The following is a 19,227-nucleotide window of genomic DNA, read 5'->3' on the forward strand; positions in this document are numbered from 1 at the left end:
GCTCCGCCCGGTGTCACGGGTTACCACCTATATAAACCCAGGTATTATAACACAAGAAGTAGAAATTTATCTCAGAAGTAAGAAACTTCCCAAGTATCAAATAACACGCGAACCAGGAGACCGTGTCCAATATTGAAAGGCACTTGTCAAGTGGTCCTCTATTCTCTGACCTTAGCACCAACAAAATCCTTCTCTTCTTCCTCCCATTTCTTTCGCTCAACGACGCTTCGGGCCCTATTCGTAGTGAACTTTGTCAATGAACTGTCTCCTAGGCATTGGGTGTAAGGGGCATGGAAGCACGTACCGGTAAGCTCTGACGAAGCGCCAGATTTCAGTGTCCGCCAGGTTCCAAGCTTCAGCCACGTCTTTGATGCCAATCCTGTTGGTCTCCTTGCTCTTCAAGACTTCCCTTGCCTTTGTAATTAGATCATATTCTTTCTCAATGCCCTGTTTGCTGGGGTTGGCGTTCTGCATGGAACCCTTGTTGGCATTTTGCGCGGGCTCTTTCTTTTCCCCTTCTTTCTTGGTTTCGGAGGGGCCACTGCGAGGGATCTTGAATCCGAATTGCCATTCGAACTCATCCAGAAGTTCGGAAGGCAGGACCTGGCCGTTGTTTGCTGGCAATGATTCCACAGTCATCCACAATGAAGTGCCGATTGCCGAATCATCTGCAACGGCCTGCTTCAGTACAACTGCTCGGGCAGCGCCTCCAAACTCGCTACTCAATCGGTCCTTAGTCACTTCCGTCAGCCATGGGTCGCGTTCGGTTTCGCGGCGAATATGTCGAGTGGTCACTTCTTCAGATCCCTGCTGCAGGCTAATCAGAGTGTATGGGTGGGGGAGAGTGCCAATCGTAAAAACGTGTGATGAATTCTGGTAGGTAGCGGGCTGACTGATATGCATCGGCCGCTCAGGGTTGCACGGATGGCACTTTGGTAGATTTGGAGGGCAAGATTCGGGGATGGGCGAGCTCGGGCATTGGCCGAGAGCTTTGGCAAGGCGCAGGGCGGGTTCCACGAGGGCGGTCGTATGCTCAGGGAAGGGCTTCAAAACAGCAATGCCGGCCTGGAAGGAGTTCTGGAATGTGTTATGTAGATGCGAGTTGACCAGCTCGAGGAGCGCCAGTCTGCCGGCGGTCGGCGATGAAACGATCTTCTCTGCGAGTGTCGGATAGTGAGTGGTGATGGTCGCAGAGGTGTAGAAAGCCAGAGCGCTCGGCTGTTCGACCTTGAAAATCTCGCCGGGGATGATGTCCAGCATGGACCTCGCCTTGTCGTCCACACTCTTGAGGGCATTCTGTACCACATTCTTGAGCACATCGTTGATACGTGTCTTCTCGCCAGCGAAAAGAGCACTGCCGATGTGGTCGAATCTTGTAATCTGCGCAGGATCTACTCCCCGGCGAAAGTAAGACAGCAGAGGATCATCATATCGCGCCATTGGGAAACAGCGCCAATCGGCGAGTAATCCGGTGCCCATATGACCCCAGGCAAGCCACCTGAACAAATCATACTCAAGATCTTTGTTGATTTTCAAGGTCTGTACCATCTCGTAGAGCTGGTTGTTCATCGCCTCGCCACGGCCGAGTACGACTGGCCTAAACCCCTGAGCGAACCAAGCCCGACGCCAGGCGAGGAGAAGCTGAGCATCAGCATTCTCCGCATCCTTATTATCACCGTGAATGGATTCGTAATAGGTGTAGATGTAGGGTCTGTCTCGAAGGGGAGGCAGTACGGAACGGTTCTCATCGAGAGTGATGGACGACGAAAAAGGGTTGATCCATGCAAAATTGCTGAACCATTTCGACTCGCCGCTGGTACTATTCTTCTGTTCCGGCGGTTTATGGGAAGCTGGCCGGAAGAATGGCAGGTGATAGTTGCTCAGAGACGGGAGCTTCGGCCGGGGTACATATTTCGCTGGACCAGAGACCGGTGCTTCCCCAGAAGGTGATGCTGATGCTGCGGAATTGGGGGAGGAGGAGAATATTACCAGTACGAGGGCGACAAAAACGATAATGGTTAAGAGAGCGGTGCTTCGATGTGGAATCATCTTGCTCTCTTTCTAAGGAGAGAGCAGATCCTGATGGGGTACGACAGAAGTTGGATTCCTGAAGCAAAGTGCGGAAAGAACGATGTTGCGCTTGCGATCGCTGTAATTCAAGTGGAAATTTCAGAGAAATGGCTGCTCAGCATCACAGTTACATTTGCAACCAGTCAACAGTGTAAACGAGACGAAGGTCAGATCATCGCAAGCAATGAGCACGGCTGAACGAGTGCTGATAGCATTCGCATCTATACAGTGTACGTAGCCTGACCTTGACCCAGGCCTTTCGTTACTACCTCACTGAAAACTGAGGTACTTTTTGTATGCCTGGGAACAGTATGGTCGTGTCCTAAACGAGTTAGGTACCAGGTACCCTGCACCGTCGCATCCATACGGAGTTAGTAAAAGACCTACGGAATACACTAGGCCTATTGCGGCGAGCAGTGGGCGGCCCAGGAACTCTAATGCCATAATACCTTGATGCCTCGATGCCTCGATGCCTTCATGCCTTGATGCCGTGATGCCTGGAACCCCAAAAGGCGGTGACCGTGACAAAAAGATGGTTGTGGGGCCTGGGGCAGCGAAATCGGCACTTTTCTTGTAGATGCCCCTCTTGACTCATACTAATATCCTTCTGTTCTGTCACCCGATATCCAGCCCCAGTTGTGAAAGTCGAGTGCCCAAACAAGAGTTTCGGGCCTCTGGACCGCAATAATGGGTGTTGAAACAGCCTCCTTACAGGATCGCCTCGAGAGATGGGCACAGAGGCTACAAAATCTAACAGTGTCTCCTCTGACCCGAGACTATCCCGAGAACCAAAAGGCCGATCTGAAGAGAGCAATTGAGGCCTTTGAATCCCTCAAGCTGCCAAGGGATGTGCATACTGGACTGCAGAAACTCTCTGGACCATCATCCGGTTTCATTACTTTCTTGGCTGCTTTTGTTGTTCTCGTAGCTCGTTTGACCGGCGATGAGGATATCGCTGTTGCGACCAGCTCAGCAGAAGATGGCCGGCCATTCGTCTTGCGGGTCTCAATTGATCAGTCGGAGACCTTCCAACAGCTCTACTCTAAAGTCGAGAATGTATGTGGTCCTGTCGTTCATTCCTGGCCATCTCTGACCATCTAACAGGCATTCAACCAAGGAGCTGCCGATATAGTTCCGTTGGGTAGCCTACGGTCCTACATTCAGGAAAAAACCAAGTCAGAACGTGCCCCGATCCTGTTCCGCTTCGCTGCCTACGATGCCCCTGCCTCATCGCAAGAATACCCCGCCAATACCTTCGAAACCACCGACCTGGTTGTCAACGTTGCAAACGCGAATGGGTCCACGTCGGAGACGGAGCTGGGTGCATACTACAATCAGCGTCTGTTCTCAAGTGCCAGAATTGCTATCATTCTGAAGCAGCTTGCACAGATTGTGCAGAACGCCTCTAATAACCCCGGGGAGGCCATTGGAAGAATAGATTTCATGACGGATGATCAGAGGTCGCTGCTACCAGACCCCACCTCAGACCTGCATTGGTCCAACTTTCGCGGAGCCATCCATGATATCTTTGCTCAGAATGCCGAGAAGCATCCAGACAAGCTATGTGTGGTGGAAACCAAGTCGGAACAGTCTCCTCACCGCGAATTTACCTACCGGCAAATCAATGAGGCGTCGAATATCCTAGGCCATCACTTGGTCCGGGCTGGCATCGAGAGGGGTGATGTTGTCATGGTTTATGCCTACCGTGGCGTTGACCTTGTGGTCGCTGTCATGGGTATTCTCAAGGCAGGGGCAACCTTTTCGGTCATCGACCCTGCCTACCCCCCTGAGAGGCAGTGCATTTACCTTGATGTTGCCCGCCCGCGAGCACTCATTAACATCGCGAAGGCCACCAAGGAAGCCGGCGAATTGACTCAGCTTGTTCGATCTTTCATCGATGAAAACCTTGAGCTGCGGACGGAGATCCCCGCGCTTGCACTACAGGATGATGGTACTTTGGTTGGAGGATCTGTAGAGGGTCAAGATGTCCTCGCTAATCAGGTGTCTCTGAAGTCGACGCCGGTAGGCGTCGTGGTCGGTCCCGACTCGACCCCGACTTTGTCATTCACCTCCGGTTCTGAGGGTAGACCAAAGGGCGTCAGAGGACGTCATTTCTCTCTGGCCTACTACTTCCCATGGATGTCCGAGACCTTCAAGCTTACTCCCAATGATCGTTTCACTATGCTGAGTGGTATCGCTCACGATCCTATTCAGCGAGATATCTTCACACCACTCTTCCTGGGAGCCCAGCTGTTGGTCCCGGCTCGTGAAGATATCCAAAACGAGAAACTGGCGGAGTGGATGCGCGAGTATAGCGCTACTGTTACCCATCTGACACCCGCAATGGGTCAAATTCTCGTCGGCGGTGCCTCTGCGCAGTTCCCTGCTCTTCATCACGCTTTCTTCGTGGGTGATATTCTGATCAAGCGAGACTGCCGTTCCCTGCAGGCCTTGGCTCCTAATGTCAACATTGTCAACATGTATGGAACTACTGAGACTCAGCGTGCCGTCAGTTACTATGAAATCCCCAGCTACTCTAGCCAGGAGGGCTTCTTGGATACTATGAAGGACGTCATTCCCGCGGGTCGCGGAATGGTTGACGTGCAGATGTTGGTTGTAAACCGGTTCGATCCTAGCCGCATCTGCGCCATTGGCGAAGTTGGTGAAATCTACGTGCGTGCGGGTGGCCTGGCAGAGGGTTACCTGAGCAATGAGGAATTGAACAAGAAGAAATTCCTTACCAACTGGTTTGTTGATCCGCAGAAGTGGGTCGAGAAGGACAAGGCTGAAAGTCAGGGCGGCAACGAGCCCTGGAGACAGTTCTACGTCGGACCCAGAGATCGCTTGTACCGCAGTGGAGATCTGGGCCGATACACTCCTTCTGGCGACGTTGAGTGTTCTGGACGTGCTGACGATCAGGTCAAGATCCGAGGGTTCCGCATCGAACTCGGTGAGATCGATACGCACCTTTCTCGACATCCTCTTGTCCGGGAGAACGTCACTCTGGTGCGAAGGGACAAGTTCGAGGAGCCGACTTTGGTCAGCTACTTCGTGCCAGATATGAACAAGTGGCCCGCCTGGCTCGCAAGCAAGGGCCTCAAGGATGATGATTCTGCCGAAGGAATGGTTGGCATGCTCAGACGATTCCGGCCCCTTCGCGATGACGCTCGGGAGCACTTACGCAGCAAGCTCCCTGCATACGCAGTGCCCACGGTCTTCATTCCTCTGAAGCGAATGCCTCTGAATCCCAACGGCAAGATCGACAAGCCTGCATTGCCGTTCCCAGATACTGCCGAACTCAGTGCGGCAGCACCTCGCCGCAGATCATCCGTCTTGCAGACTCTGTCCGAGACCGAGCAGGCTTTGGCCCAGATCTGGGCTAACCGTATTTCCAACGTCACCGCTCGCATGATTGGGCCAGACGATTCGTTCTTCGATCTGGGAGGACACAGTATCCTGGCCCAACAGATGTTCTTCGATCTGAGACGCAGGTGGCGCGGAATCGACATCAGCATGAATGCCATCTTCCGTAGCCCTACCCTCAGAGGGTTCGCTGCCGAGATCGATCGCTTGGTCAACTTCGAGTCATTCGCCAGTAACGCCAATGAGGCTGATGCCACCGCAGATACTCTGGCCACTTCCAATGAAGCTGATGACGAATATTCCAAAGATGCTAGGAAGCTGGTTGAAACCCTGCCCAGGTCTTTCCCTGAACGAACCGAGGACATGCTGGTGGGCGAACCCACTGTGTTCCTAACTGGCGCAACTGGATTTCTCGGTGCACACATCCTCCGTGACCTTCTCACTCGCAAGTCGCCTATGGCGAGAGTCGTGGCACTCGTTCGTGCTAAAAGCGACGAGCAGGCTCTCGATCGCATTCGGTCTACATGCAGAGCGTACGGCTTCTGGGATGAATCATGGACTAGCAGGCTGCAGTGCGTCTGCGGTGACCTGGGAAAGCCACGGTTCGGTTTGTCCGAGGCGTTGTGGAATGATCTGACCGAACGAGTGGATGCTGTGATCCACAACGGTGCTCTGGTCCATTGGGTGTACCCTTACTCTACTCTCAAGCCAGCCAACGTTTTGGGGACTATTGACGCTCTGAAGCTTTGCGCTAGTGGAAAACCGAAGCAGTTCTCTTTCGTCAGCTCGACCAGTGTCCTCGACAATGACCATTATGTGCTTGAGTCGGAACGTATCATTGCGGCCGGTGGTGCGGGTATCAGCGAGGACGACGATCTGGAGGGCAGCAGCGTTGGACTGGGAACCGGTTATGGACAAAGCAAGTGGGCTGGCGAGTACCTCGTCAGAGAGGCCGGCCGAAGAGGATTGAAGGGAACCATTGTTCGTCCTGGTTACGTTCTTGGTGATTCCAAGACCGGAAGTAAGCATCATAACCTGACCAGTGGCTGCACTCGAGATTGAAAAGATTGACTAACATTCCCTCTTTAGCCACCAACACGGACGATTTCCTCATTCGAATGATGAAGGGATGCATTCAGCTCTCTGCTCGTCCCAACATCCACAACACTGTCAACATGGTGCCCGTCGACCACGTTGCTCGTGTTGTCATCGCCGGTGCCTTCCAGCCCCCTTGCACGCCGATCGGTGTCGCACAGGTGACCGGACACCCCAGACTTCGTTTCAACCAGTTCCTGGGTGCTTTGCAGACCTACGGATACGATGTACCCCAAGTCGACTATGTCCCATGGAAGATGTCTCTGGAGCATTACGTCAATGACGGAAAGCACGATGATCCCGAGTCACAGCACGCACTGTAAGTTACCCTATCGAGATCATTACAACAGGGGCAGAACACGTACTAACTTGCCACCTCAGTATGCCCCTCTATCACTTTGTGACGGCAGACCTGCCGTCCAACACTAAGGCTCCTGAGTTGGATGACGTTCACGCCGCTGCTTCCCTGCGTGCGGACGCCGCCTGGTCCGGCATCGATGCCTCCGCTGGCGCTGGCGTGACCGAAGAGCTTGTCGGTCTCTACGCGTCCTACCTCGTTACGATCGGATTCCTACCCCCGCCCTCTGTCTCTACGATCGGGGTGCGTCCATTGCCCAAGGTCCAACTCAGCGAAGACCAGAAAAAGGCTCTGGCGAACGTCGGTGGACGTGGGGGCACTTCTTGAAAAGTTGCTTCCGGAAATCGGTTGATGTCATTTCTTTGTGGTCTGTAAAATGAGCGGTTCAGCATGACCAGAAAAATTACGAGTACACGTATGTATATTTAGATGTGGAAATAAAAGGAGAAATGCGCGATTTTCAGAGACACACGGAGTACTACTTAGATGGTAATTCAGGAGGTGCTCCCTGGATGTCATATTTCCCAAAGTGGACAGATGGAGCGAGAGTGTAGAAATCGCTCATTTTGACTCCTTAATTCGACCTGTCGAACGGGATGGCAATTATGACAATCATGAGACTCTTGATGCTGGAAAGCGAATATCTTCTACTTCGAAACAAGCCACATGTCACGACATTGGTGCTTCGTAGTACAGGCGATATCATGCGATCCCGATTGAGAGGCGGCTGATCCAAGCATTGCCGCGATCCCGTTCACAGTATTTCCGGCTCACCGGACCTTGTTGTCCCCATGAACAATCCCGTCCCTGGCCAACTGTCGACACAACATTTAATCTCCGTCCTGCGACCAGATCTTATCTTCCTGTTCTTCCTCGCGAATACTCTCATTCTTCCTCTTAAATTCTCTGCAACCGCTGTCGTGATCCTCTCAATTGATTATAGACTCTCGCTGCGACAAAATGAGTCACTCCGGTACGTGCGCATTTCCTTTCTTGGCGTCTGCGGATGCTGTTCCTGAACCCTGCATCAACTCGTGAATCTTTGTCATTTCGATGCCCCTCGACCCTTCCACATCATTTGGGATATTATCATTCTCTCGATAATTATCCATCGAAGGAAGAATTTTTCTGATCGGTTTGCGGCGGTTGTGCTGAGCTGCCCGTCTGTCCGTTCTCCGGTTTCGCCCTTCCCGCTGTTTTCCTTTTTTTTTCCACTTTTCATTCTTCCCCATCGATCGCTTTCCATCGGATATTCCCCCACTCCCAATCGCTACTTCGCAAACAGCACGCCATTCCTCAAAGTACTCCATTGTATATTTGAGTCCTTCAGGATGAACATAATGAGGCTGTTACCGCGCTCCAAAGCTTTGTCTTCACCGACGGCAGTAGCACCAGCGTTTCGTGGTCGTGGGGCAGGCGTGTATTCTCCATCATCACAGACCGTATATATGTGTCCAACCTCTGCCGTCAGCTTAATGCATTGCTCGCCCTGTTCCACATCTGCGCCGTTGCGATCGAGTCAGAAGTCGGTGGCCCAGACGAGTGCTAATAATGACTCACTTTCAGACAAATTCTCCGCCGCGCTGGCCAAGAACAAGGAATGGGCTGCCAAATGCTCTCAAGAACACCCGGAGCTGCTTCCCACACTTGCTGTCGGTCAACACCCGGAAATCCTGTGGATCGGCTGCTCCGACTCCCGCTGCCCCGAGACCACCATCTTAGGCCTTCTGCCTGGCGATGTCTTCACCCACCGGAATATTGCCAACGTGATCCACCCTGCCGATCTCAGCTCGGGCGCCGTCATCGAGTTTGCCGTGCGTCATCTTCGCGTTAAGCACGTTGTGATATGTGGTCACACCAAGTGCGGAGGCGTAGCCGCTGCCCTGGGCAACAAAGGCCTGGGCATCCTCGACCCCTGGCTGATCCCCCTTCGTCAGCTCCGTGAGCAGCACCTCGCTGAGCTGCAATCTCTGTCCCGGGACGAGGCCGTCGTGAGGCTGGCCGAGTTGAACGTCAAGGAGGGCCTGAAGGCATTGACGCAGAAGAGCGTCGTGCTGGAGGCGATGCAGGAGCGAGGCCTTCAGGTGCACGGGCTCATCTATGACGTCGGATCTGGCTTTCTTCGGCAGCTCGACGCCGCTGAACCCGAGGAAGCGCTCAAGGCACGGTTGACATCGTTCAAGACCGATGCTTAGGCGGTAGGCATCTTCATTGTGTTGTGGGTAGGCATGCTCATTATGTTATGTGTGTGCGTGTGTGTGTGTGTGCGTGTGTGTGTGTGTGTGTGTGTGTGTGTGTGTGTGTGCGATTTCAGCGATTTTCGGGATCCATTTGGTCGAATGTTTATATCTGTAACTTGTAGATTAAGAAAGCGAGAGGTCAGCATTGGAGCGTATGGTGTCCAGGAGATGTATATAATTAGATACCTAGGTCAGAGATTTGAAATCTAGGACGATTGAACCCACGACGTCCAACTTCAAGTCCGATAGGGAAGCCATGCCATGTCAAGGACTGTAGCCTGCAGACTTTGTCGTTCTCAAGAATGCATCATTACCGTCCAAAGTGAGACGAAGGTACAGAGGCAGAGAAAGAAGAGAAAGAACACAAGAAAGACAAATCAAACCGATTCCGAAATTGATCTACGGAGTCGATTACTCAGGCCTCAGCACTAATTAAGTTACGCAGCAAAACGACGGCCGTTTGCTAGAGGATCCAACCTACAACTTATACCCAGCTAGGCAAACTGTTCTGGGGCTTGATGCCAATGAAATCTCACTTGGTCGGGGCGAAGAACCTTGGGACCTGCTGGTTCGGACCCGACGGTTGTCGTTTCGGGTATGGTACCGGCCGAAGCGGGTATATGTCGGGAGAGAAGTGCTGCCTGAGGTTCCTGTTGTGGAAGGGGAGGCGCCGAATATGGAAAGCAACAGAACTTGGTAACTTTTGCAGCAGACTACAGAGTTGTTGGAGGGTATTGATCCAGTGCCGTTGCTGTGGTCCATCCAGCGGTTAGCTTATTAAAGAGGCCAACGGAGATTCTGGTTCTCAGGAGAAGAAGGTTGCCATGGCCAGTGTTCCTGAACCGGCCTACCTTTCTTAACATCTGTTGAGTGCGGGGATGTGTGTATAGGGAAACCTCATCAGAGTGGATTTGCCAGATCCTAAGCTGCCTGCGATGCGGAAAACGCCGTGGCCATATGACAGGCATGAAAGAGAGGATGTCCGAGGCAGTGGTGTGATGGACGTCCTCTTCCTCGTCATCACTCCCGCTCCCGCCTCCCGCCCTTTTCATCAACCATCAACCAAAGCAGAAGACGTCACAACTGTGCTCTAAATACTCTGAAATCTCATTTTCGTTGTTGTCCTCATCATATTACTGGAATTCATCCAAATATCTTTCTATGAGCTCGTACGACTGCCTGTTTTCCGGGCAGTGATTTTTGAGAGCTTGCTGACGAGGCCAAAGGATTGGCAAATAGACATCAGCCATTGAGCACGGATGATTTCTCCATCTCGGTTATTTTTGTGATTCACCCTGCTGGTGTGGCAACAAGGACATTCAATATGGAGTCTGGCGATCATCAAAACAATCGAGAGAATGGTCGGAGATAAGCAGGGCTGGACCTGACATCTGGGATATATCGGAGCTACGTACTGTAGGACTGCGGGTCCACCTGGTTCGTAAAAGCATCGGTTCACTCCGTCATGCCTCTTTGCCCATCGCCCCGCTATTTGGGCATATTCACTGTCTTTTCTTAATGTGAAGAGTTAAAGGAGTAAGGACCAAGCTGATGCTTTACCCGAATTCCTAGACCGAATGAAGAATATCCGAGAGCAGCGACAGCGCTGGTCGGCTACTCATCGGCTCAAGCGCATCCATCGCTTCAGACTTTCGGCAGATCCAGTGGATAAAACTTGGGTCGTGGATGGGTTCGTTCTACGTCAGTGCCCGAAGCTTAGGCCGGCTTAATAATGATCGCGGCTTTAAGAATGGAGTTATCATCATCATCAGACGGACTTGCCTCAACCTTGGTCTTTTTGATTGCATTTGTTTTTCTTCCATAATCCGGGCTTTCTTCTACTTGCTGCTGCGCATTGAGCACGCTTTTCTTATAATCTACCAATAGTGCCTACAATGGCTTCCAACAATGAGATGGAATATGTCCGGTATGCTCATTCGATGCTGTGCTGTTCGTCCAGGTCCCCGCACCGCTAACACAGACCCGATGGAAATAGGCTGGGCAACTCCGGCCTGAAGATCTCCAAGATCATCCTAGGAGCCATGTCCTATGGCTCCAAAAAGTGGCAGGATTGGGTCCTCGACGAAGACGAGGCCCTTCCTCTGATTGAGCATGCCTACAAACGCGGCATCAATACATGGGACACGGTGAGTGGGCGCTCATGGGCACAAATAACGCGAGCGCAGCCAGACCCTCTGACAACGGGTAATTGCATTGAAGGCCGACACATACTCCCATGGCCTCTCGGAAGAGATCCTCGGCAAGGCTCTGAAAAAGTACTCCATCCCCCGACACAGAGTCGTCATCCTAACCAAATGCTACTTTGGCGTCACCGACGAACCCAACGATGGCAAACTGCCTCCTATCTCGGCCTGCAACCGAAACGACGGCGACTGGGTGAACCGCGTGGGACTCTCCCGCAAGCACATCTTCGATGCGGTCGATGCCTCCGTCAAGCGGCTGGGCACGTACATCGATGTGCTGCAGATCCACCGTCTGGATCGGGAGACCCCCCGCGAGGAAATCATGAAGGCTCTCAACGATGTGGTTGAGAGCGGGAAGGTTCGATACATCGGCGCCAGCACGGTCCGTTTCTTTCCCCGTCTCCTTTCCGAACTTGTCCGAAATGAACCCTATTCGTTAACATTTGCAGATGGCCGCTTGGGAATTCCAAACCCTCCAGAATATCGCCGCCCGCAACGGCTGGCACCAGTTCATCTCCATGCAGAACTACCACAACCTCCTCGCCCGCGAGGAAGAACGCGAGATGATCCCGTACTGCCTCGACTCCGGCGTCGGTCTGATCCCCTGGTCGCCGATGGCACGCGGTGTCCTGGCCCGACCTTGGGGCTCCCGCTCCTCCGTCCGTGAGAACACCGACGCGACGCTACAGCTGCTGGTCCGCAGCCGTGAGACCGAAGCTGACAAGGCGATCGTCGAGCGGGTCGAGGAGATCGCGAAGAAGAAGAAGAATATCTCCATGGCGCAGGTCGCCATTGCTTGGGTGTTAAGTCATCCCAAGGAAAACCCGATTCTGGGTCTGTCGAGCAAGGAGCGAATCGACGAGGCGGTTGCCGCTATCAAGGTGCAGCTGACGCCGGAGGAGATCAAGTACCTCGAGGAACCTTATCGCCCCAAGGCGCTTACAGCACTGGAGCGGTGATGTATCTTGTCTACATTGCATACAAGGGCGTATCCATCCGTGTTCTTGGATACGTGAGTGCTTGGTCGCATGTATGCAGTCAAGCTGCTGAGGGTCCAAATTAACTAGTTTGAAGACGCTGTTCTATGTACACTCTTCTAGGTAATATCATAGATAAGGTGCCCCTTGGTAACCACCCCGACAGAATACAACACTAGGCGAATGCAAAATTGGAAGTGAAGGGTCATTGATACGTGTGGGAATCATAATGCTAGAAATGCAAGGAGATGAGATGACGAGTGAGCAGGCCTCCAGAGCCGGTGGGCGCGAAACCATGTGTCGTCCATGGCCCCGCATGGGAACATGGTCTCGCGCGCATGATGCAAGTTGTGTAAATGACAAAATACAAAACCAGCGAAGCACCAGTCTTCGCTTAGTGGTGTCCACTTTTTTTCGTGAAGAAGTCAAAGAAACCGCTTAATCGATGTCGACGCTTTCCTTTGGGCGGGACAGAGTCTACCGCTCTGGCTTCAAGCAGTTTGCTGGCCTTTTCCGATGACGCCGTCGAATGCTTCTCTGACCGGTGTTTCGTATCGGTAGGCTTGCCTGGCGCTGTGTCTGGGCCGCCAGAAGTCGTGAAATCGCCTGTTTGGTAGCGAGAAGACCCGCCAGCGACATGAGTACCCGTCGCGTCGGTGTTGCTCAATTCCTGCGCCCCCGGAAACATGCTCTGTCTATTGGGTTGCGTTTCCAGCCCGGAAACACTTCGCCTGTTGGACCGCTCAATAAAAGCGGCGCCCATAGACCTTGAGCGCTTTGGTACGCTGGCGTACTTCATCGATCTGGAACGCTCAGAAGGACGTGGTGTTTGCAACTGCAATGTGCTGGACACCGACGATCGATGCGCGGTTTTATCGAGCACCGGTCCATCCAAATATGTGTCCCGTTGCTCAGAAAGAAAATCGTCCGGTGATCTTACGGCCGTTGGAGAGCTCTGTCTTGACACTCCGGGCGAACAAATCCCTTTCGGGTGTAACATGAGGGCCGAGTCGTCATAGGTGAAATTTTGCGACCAGCCTTCTCTGAAGGCCACCCAAATTGCAGTCAGGATAATGATTGTCCGAAGACTATCATCCGTTTTGATCACTTCTTGGTCCAGGGGCGTGTCCAATTCCGACGAGTCACTGACCACCGACATACCACATGTAGGTGAAAGAGCGGGGTCAGAAGGCATAGAATACTCATCAAATACTTCAAGAACATTGCGAGTCATCGATGCGATGACGGGATGTCGTCGGGTATTAGGGTTGATCACACTGAATGTAAAGCGTTTGCCGTCCTCGTGCAGAGAACCCCCCGGAGGTGCCGATACACGGCGACTCTTCGCTCCGCGCGAGACCCAACGCAAAACCTGCACTCCGTGATCTGTCGGCGCTCTAAACTCATATGAGCCATTGGGCAACGGGATTGCCTCCCAGGCCGGACCAGAGTTCAGACATATTTCTGCTCTCCCCTGGGATAAAGCATCCTCTCTGAGTATTTGACAGATCGTCGCAATGACCTCCCGGTTTTCATGGCTCTCTTCGTCCGAGTTGAGATACTTGTCTGCAATATCTCCCACCGTTCGTTCGTAGAGATCGCTTGTCACGACGATCAGATCATTCGGTCCTAGTCCCTTCTTCCCTTTGAAGATTGTAGGGAATTTGCGGGCCAACCGTGGCAGGAAAACTGTTGATGGTAGCACATCCAAGACAGGCAGGGGCCGGGATGTCTGAGAGACTCTCTGTAGCTGCAGAAGAAGCTTCGGTCGAAGTTTCAGCCGTCGATGGCGTGCGTGAGCCGCCGGGTGGGCCAATTGGTAGATAGTTTTCGGACGGGATGATTGTTTCCTAACTGAGTGAGCACGGCCGATAGAGGGCCGATCTGCAACCGGTGCCACTATTGTATAATTGTCATCGCTGGACGAGATCGATTCAACTTGGCTTAGCGGCATCGTACGCAGTGGTGCTTTGTGGGATAGGTTAGTTTCCGTTGGTTTGTACCGATGATATAGTTCCGCCAGTCCCAGAGAGGATAGGACAGGAAAGGAGATGGTCGGGGAGGGATGCGGTGCCGGACTGGAGAGTCGTAACTCAGATGAAGCTGCGACAACGTCGTTCTCATGAGCAGCTGCAGCATCCGCCGTCCAGCCAAGGTTGAATAGCATTATTTCATGAGATCGACAGACTGCAGTCTACCCGTTAAGAGGAACATCGGTTGGCAAGGCAGAGGCGAATTGCAGGGGTAGCTTGTGATGTAATCGCCAAGGATGGATAGTGTGTACAATGTTCAATCTCCACAAGGCTGAATGTTGTGTTGATCTGGGGTGCGATGGGAGAATGAAAGCAGGTTCCCACCCGGGGTGAAACGGGGTTGCTTGAGTCTTCAATTCGAAGGTAATGAGTGCGTGAGAATAATGGAAAAGAGAGAACGATATGACGGAGTGAGAAGTCGTAAGCTCTTGTGTGACCTGCACAGCAACAGTAAGGATAAATTGTCCGCCCCAGGTCTGAGGCTGAGCTGCGGAGTGCGGAAGTATCGGAAGACGCGAGTCAGCGCAGATGGACGCGGGGGAAGGAAGGAATTATGTTAGGTAGAAAAGAGAGACGCAAGAGATCGGAATACCGCGCAGTAATGCAAGGGGAAGAGGCTGAAACTGTCTTAAAAGAATTAGCTGGAATGGTGAAGGGCAAAAGAAAGTCTTGGTATGGACACTAGTTTGGCTGGGTTGACGGTGCCAATGCTGAAGACGATGAAGAATAAGTCAGTTACTTTGTACCTCTAAACGAGCCAGAGAGCAAGGCTGCATGATGTGTATAAGTAGTCAAGGTATGAAAGATGGCGGTCAGTATCAAAGAAATTTTCAGGATTTGAGAGAATATCCACATGAGAACCACATGTGTCAACGTATCCAGTATTACAATGAGGTATCCATGAATCTCTCCAGAGAATTGTACAGAGCAAGGAAGACTAGTGGCCCTCAGCCATCAAACTGTGCCCGTTCGTCGGATATCGGAACAACCAATCCATGGGCGAAAAACTCACTTCCGTAACCCAAACCAGTCTAGATGACGATCTTCGGGGGCTGACAAGGTCGCAAAGCCCGAGCCATGCTGGCGGAGAGTCTAGTCTAAGCCATGAAATGAATCTTCTTCACGATCTTACGGCCATACAGTCTGTCATCTGGATACTTACTCCGTACATAGTGCCCCCCCTCCCCGTCGGAGCACGGAGGGATCAAAGTCTTGAACAGACGGGATGATCACCTAACATGAAATTTTTTTACTACCTCACACTTCCCTGCCTATTAGCACGCCAAGCATAACCACAAAGGCGCCTCAGAAGCTGAAGCTCAAACCTGGATCCAATCAGAAACCCGAGCTCGGATTTCGGACGATTTGCTCGTTGAACCGGAGATCTTGACCTCCGAGTTGCCGGTAATTTTGTAAAGTACGGAGTATGGAACTCCCTTGCACCAGCTTCCGTCGACTATGAAAGGTGACAAACTCATCCACGGGATCAAAGTCAAGATCCGGTTCGGTTGAACGCGAAGTGGGAATGCGAAACAACACGATTCTATGAGAGATGATGCGAATCAGCTACCTGGTACTTTCACGTTAGACTAAACTGTCACCTAACTTTGTGCAGCATTTGTTCCTCCAGCTAATACTAGTAATACAATTATACAAGGCCAAAGCTGAAAAAGAAGCGGAATGAACGGGCCGGAGGCGTCATGTCAATGATCTGATGGATCCCTGAAGGTGAAGCCTGTGGTGCCACAGCGATCTGGATTTGGCTTGTGAATATGTGCTGGACATCGCAGAACAAAATACTGTGGTGTTGTCACACAGGAGCTCTAAAAGAGAAGAAATTGATAACTACTGACTAGTCTAGTCACTAAGAGAAGTCCACTCCATAATACATGACTGCTGATGAAGGTGAGGTCATTTCTCATTGCTGCCATTTACACCGTACATGACAACACTACTCAGGCAACTGTTATTCCAGCGACATCCATATGATAGAGTATTACACATTGTGTTCGTTCTTTTGCTAAGTATGCGATTCCACAAACTTTTGGATTGAATCCACCATTCCGCTGAAATATATGAAGATCAATTATGGCATAGACTACGGAACAGAAAAGGGCCATTCCATGGTACAGGAGTCGAGTTCGATGTGCTCTCGAGACCCATCTACGGAGTACGGCCGCATGTTATCGGGTTATCGATAGTTTATCCTACGACTGACAGCACAAGATAATTATGTTCGATGCTGCGGTTTCTAGGCCCAAATCATCCCATAGGGCTGACAGGGACCCAGTAAATATGTGTCAAAAGAACTTGTTTACTCCATAGTCAACCAATGAACCCTTTCTCCTAACCATGAGTGATTACATGACTACCTTGAAAATTCTTCCAGTCAATTCTTCTGCATACCGATCAATCAATTATCTTTAAAACTTACTAGTACGACAGAGTACCCCTATCAATTGTCCCAAACTACCTAAATGACTGACGGGATCGCCACCGATTCGATTGACGTAATGCCAGTATGCCACTAATAACTAAATACCGCGCATGTTTTGGAAGTCTCGCGTTAGTTAATTAGGTAGTTTAACTAAGTTTTAACTACGGAGTTGTTAGTTATTCGGCGCCGCTGAATCAGCGCTTTGATTTTACTAACTAACTATCTAGGGACATCATTAGCATTATCAGTATTATTCTTATGCATGCCGAAGCCGAGCAATACGACAGTTGGTCCACCTGACTTTGACGAATCTTGGCATTGATTGTAGTGCGGATCTTTGATGGCTGCACAGCACCTCGGCATGTCAGGGAAGCCGAGTGCTCGATTTCGTACGAAATACTTCGTACAGGCGGCACCATTCTCCTTCGCTGATTTGACGACCTTGCCACGGTTATCGGTATCCCTCTTAGTCTACATGGGCCCACAGCAAAAAGACAGACCCTGTCTCTGTTGAACAGTGATGAGTCGGATGACTGTTCTGTCGCCGAGCGCCGGTTCTCAATCAGCGTGCTCGCTCGGTCTAATCCTTGTCAATCCTCGCCGCCCTCTCAGAAGCTTATCCATTCTCTTTGGGTTATGGAAAGCTCTCATCTTCCTAGTAATAGTTATCTGCCCCGGACTTGGCTATGACACCTCAACAAGTCTACTCCTCTATCCAACCAGAGACTTGTCGGACGTTGATCCATTACACTTTCCCCTGTCACTCAGATTTGTGAGATGGGATTCCATCTACTTCGTTCACGCTGCTGAGCATGGCTATGTTTTCGAACAAGAATGGGCCTTTGGATATGGTTATACCAGGCTTTTGGCCCTCCTGGCGTCCGGTATTTACAACAATATTCTCCTAGATTGATAGATGTCCGCCTAGCACAAATGCTAATGCTGAGTATTCAGTATTCCCACGATCAGCCAGCTTAGGTGATTCAGCTCGAATTGGATTGGTAGCAGTTGTGCTCTCTCACATCGCTCATTACCTATCAGTCCTGGTTCTATACAGACTCTCAGTCAACATCTTTGGCGGTGACACGGCCAAGCAGAAAACCCTTTGCTTTCTCTCCGCTGCTTTGCACATCATCAGTCCAGCGGGTGCATTTCTTTCGGCACCCTATGGAGAAGCTCTGTTTTCCCTTCTCAACATCTCGGGGCTCTATCTTTACTCGTCATCGGTTCTCGATGCTGCTACCAATCACCGATTGTCAAGGGACTTGAAACTCCTTGCAGCCGCTGTACTTATATCAGCAGCCACAGCAGTCCGCAGCAACGGAATTCTTGGTGGAGTTTTGTTCGCGTATGATGCTCTTCTACAACTGCCGCAGATTCTCAGTCGAGGTTTGTCTCTGGCGGTTGTCTCGCGCCTTGCGGTCATTGTCCTCGGGGGCTGTGTCATCGCACTAGGTATGGCTGTACCTCAGTACATCGCTTTCAATGCTTTCTGCATGACGTCGAACGCCCCACGTCCATGGTGTGGATGGACCATCCCAAGCATATACCGCTTCGTTCAAGAAAAATACTGGTAAGTGAAGAGATACCAGACTGCCCCATGGCTATTGCTCAATGTGTCATACAGGAATGTTGGGTTCTTACGGTATTGGGTCGTACCAAATATCCCTCTATTCCTCTTAGCGATGCCCATTCTAGCATTGCTTCTTCGGTCAGCTTTCTGGGCGTGGAGACTGCCATCAGTCACCAGTAAATTTTCAGAGAATGGTGCCAATGGAGCATTAACCAAAGCCATGTGGTTACTCCCTCGCTTGGCAATTATTCAAGCCCTGCTCGCTGTTCTGGCATTCACCAGCTATCATGTCCAGATCATTAATCGGTTATCTTCTGGGTATCCATTATGGTACTGGTACCTGGCGGCTGAGCTTATAAGCGATTTCAAAAACTCTCAATCCACCAACAAGTGCATCAGCATCTCTGCAGTTGCTGTCCAAGCTATAATGATCTATGGTTTGATCCACGCGGTTCTCTTCGGCTCGTTTCTCCCTCCCGCTTGAAGATATGTACCCGCTAAAGTCTACTTTCTGTGGCCGTACATCTCAGTGAAGCTCACCACATTATACTGGTGGCCTTGCTATCCGGAATTTGAAGAGTCAATGTATAGCATAGAGTAGACAAAGGACAGGAGATAGAAGATATGACGAGGAAAGAACCAGATGCCGGAGGGCGCACAGTTTTAATCACCTAAACATCCATGTTGTTGCGCTCAAAATGTCTGAAATCACCATACATCAATCCGTAGAAAATAAAATCCATTCCTATGTTCTACAACCCAGGCCATTGTTCTGGGCGTTTCGCTTCTGGGGGCTGACAACAGAAAGTAGCTTTAGGCTGCGGTGCTGTTACGTAGAATTATGTCATCAGTCGTCGCTCTGGTCAACCAAACTCAC

The 19,227-nt window shown here is 51.3% G+C and overlaps 6 protein-coding genes across 6 annotated transcripts; 4 read left to right on the forward strand and 2 right to left on the reverse strand.

Moving 5' to 3' along the window:
* Positions 1–5: 5 nt before the first annotated feature.
* On the reverse strand, positions 6–2,489 carry AFUA_4G11230 (uncharacterized protein). The gene is made up of 2 exons (XM_077804640.1): positions 305–2,489; positions 6–234 (listed from the first exon to the last, which is right to left on the reverse strand). The coding sequence occupies exons 1-2, from the start codon at positions 2,047–2,049 to the stop codon at positions 159–161; spliced, it is 1,821 nt and encodes a 606-aa protein (XP_077660783.1). The 5' UTR covers positions 2,050–2,489; the 3' UTR covers positions 6–158.
* Positions 2,490–2,757: 268 nt separating this feature from the next.
* aarA (L-aminoadipate-semialdehyde dehydrogenase) lies at positions 2,758–7,213 on the forward strand (the record flags this gene model as incomplete). The annotated part of the gene is made up of 4 exons (XM_746612.1): positions 2,758–3,126; positions 3,175–6,454; positions 6,523–6,847; positions 6,910–7,213. 4 exons carry the CDS (start codon positions 2,758–2,760, stop codon positions 7,211–7,213), a joined length of 4,278 nt encoding a protein of 1,425 aa, XP_751705.1.
* Positions 7,214–8,217: 1,004 nt separating this feature from the next.
* On the forward strand, positions 8,218–9,081 carry cafA (carbonic anhydrase; the record flags this gene model as incomplete). Its single annotated transcript, XM_746611.1, has 1 exon — positions 8,218–9,081. One exon carries the CDS (start codon positions 8,218–8,220, stop codon positions 9,079–9,081), a length of 864 nt encoding a protein of 287 aa, XP_751704.1.
* Positions 9,082–11,021: 1,940 nt separating this feature from the next.
* Positions 11,022–12,289, forward strand: AFUA_4G11260 (aldo/keto reductase; the record flags this gene model as incomplete). The annotated part of the gene is made up of 4 exons (XM_746610.2): positions 11,022–11,053; positions 11,123–11,273; positions 11,347–11,712; positions 11,780–12,289. 4 exons carry the CDS (start codon positions 11,022–11,024, stop codon positions 12,287–12,289), a joined length of 1,059 nt encoding a protein of 352 aa, XP_751703.2.
* A 412-nt stretch (positions 12,290–12,701) lies between these two features.
* On the reverse strand, positions 12,702–16,880 carry AFUA_4G11270 (uncharacterized protein; the record flags this gene model as incomplete). The annotated part of the gene is made up of 2 exons (XM_746609.2): positions 15,503–16,880; positions 12,702–15,437 (listed from the first exon to the last, which is right to left on the reverse strand). The coding sequence occupies exon 2, from the start codon at positions 14,472–14,474 to the stop codon at positions 12,702–12,704; it is 1,773 nt and encodes a 590-aa protein (XP_751702.1). The 5' UTR covers positions 14,475–15,437; positions 15,503–16,880.
* Positions 16,881–16,927: 47 nt separating this feature from the next.
* AFUA_4G11280 (uncharacterized protein) lies at positions 16,928–19,080 on the forward strand. Its single transcript, XM_077804641.1, has 4 exons — positions 16,928–16,948; positions 17,005–17,661; positions 17,732–18,350; positions 18,405–19,080. The coding sequence occupies exons 2-4, from the start codon at positions 17,298–17,300 to the stop codon at positions 18,832–18,834; spliced, it is 1,413 nt and encodes a 470-aa protein (XP_077660784.1). The 5' UTR covers positions 16,928–16,948; positions 17,005–17,297; the 3' UTR covers positions 18,835–19,080.
* Positions 19,081–19,227: the final 147 nt, after the last annotated feature.

The sequence above is a fragment of the Aspergillus fumigatus genome, chromosome 4 (assembly GCF_000002655.1).
Source record: "Aspergillus fumigatus Af293 chromosome 4, whole genome shotgun sequence".
NCBI classification, from domain to species: Eukaryota; Fungi; Ascomycota; class Eurotiomycetes; order Eurotiales; family Aspergillaceae; genus Aspergillus; species Aspergillus fumigatus.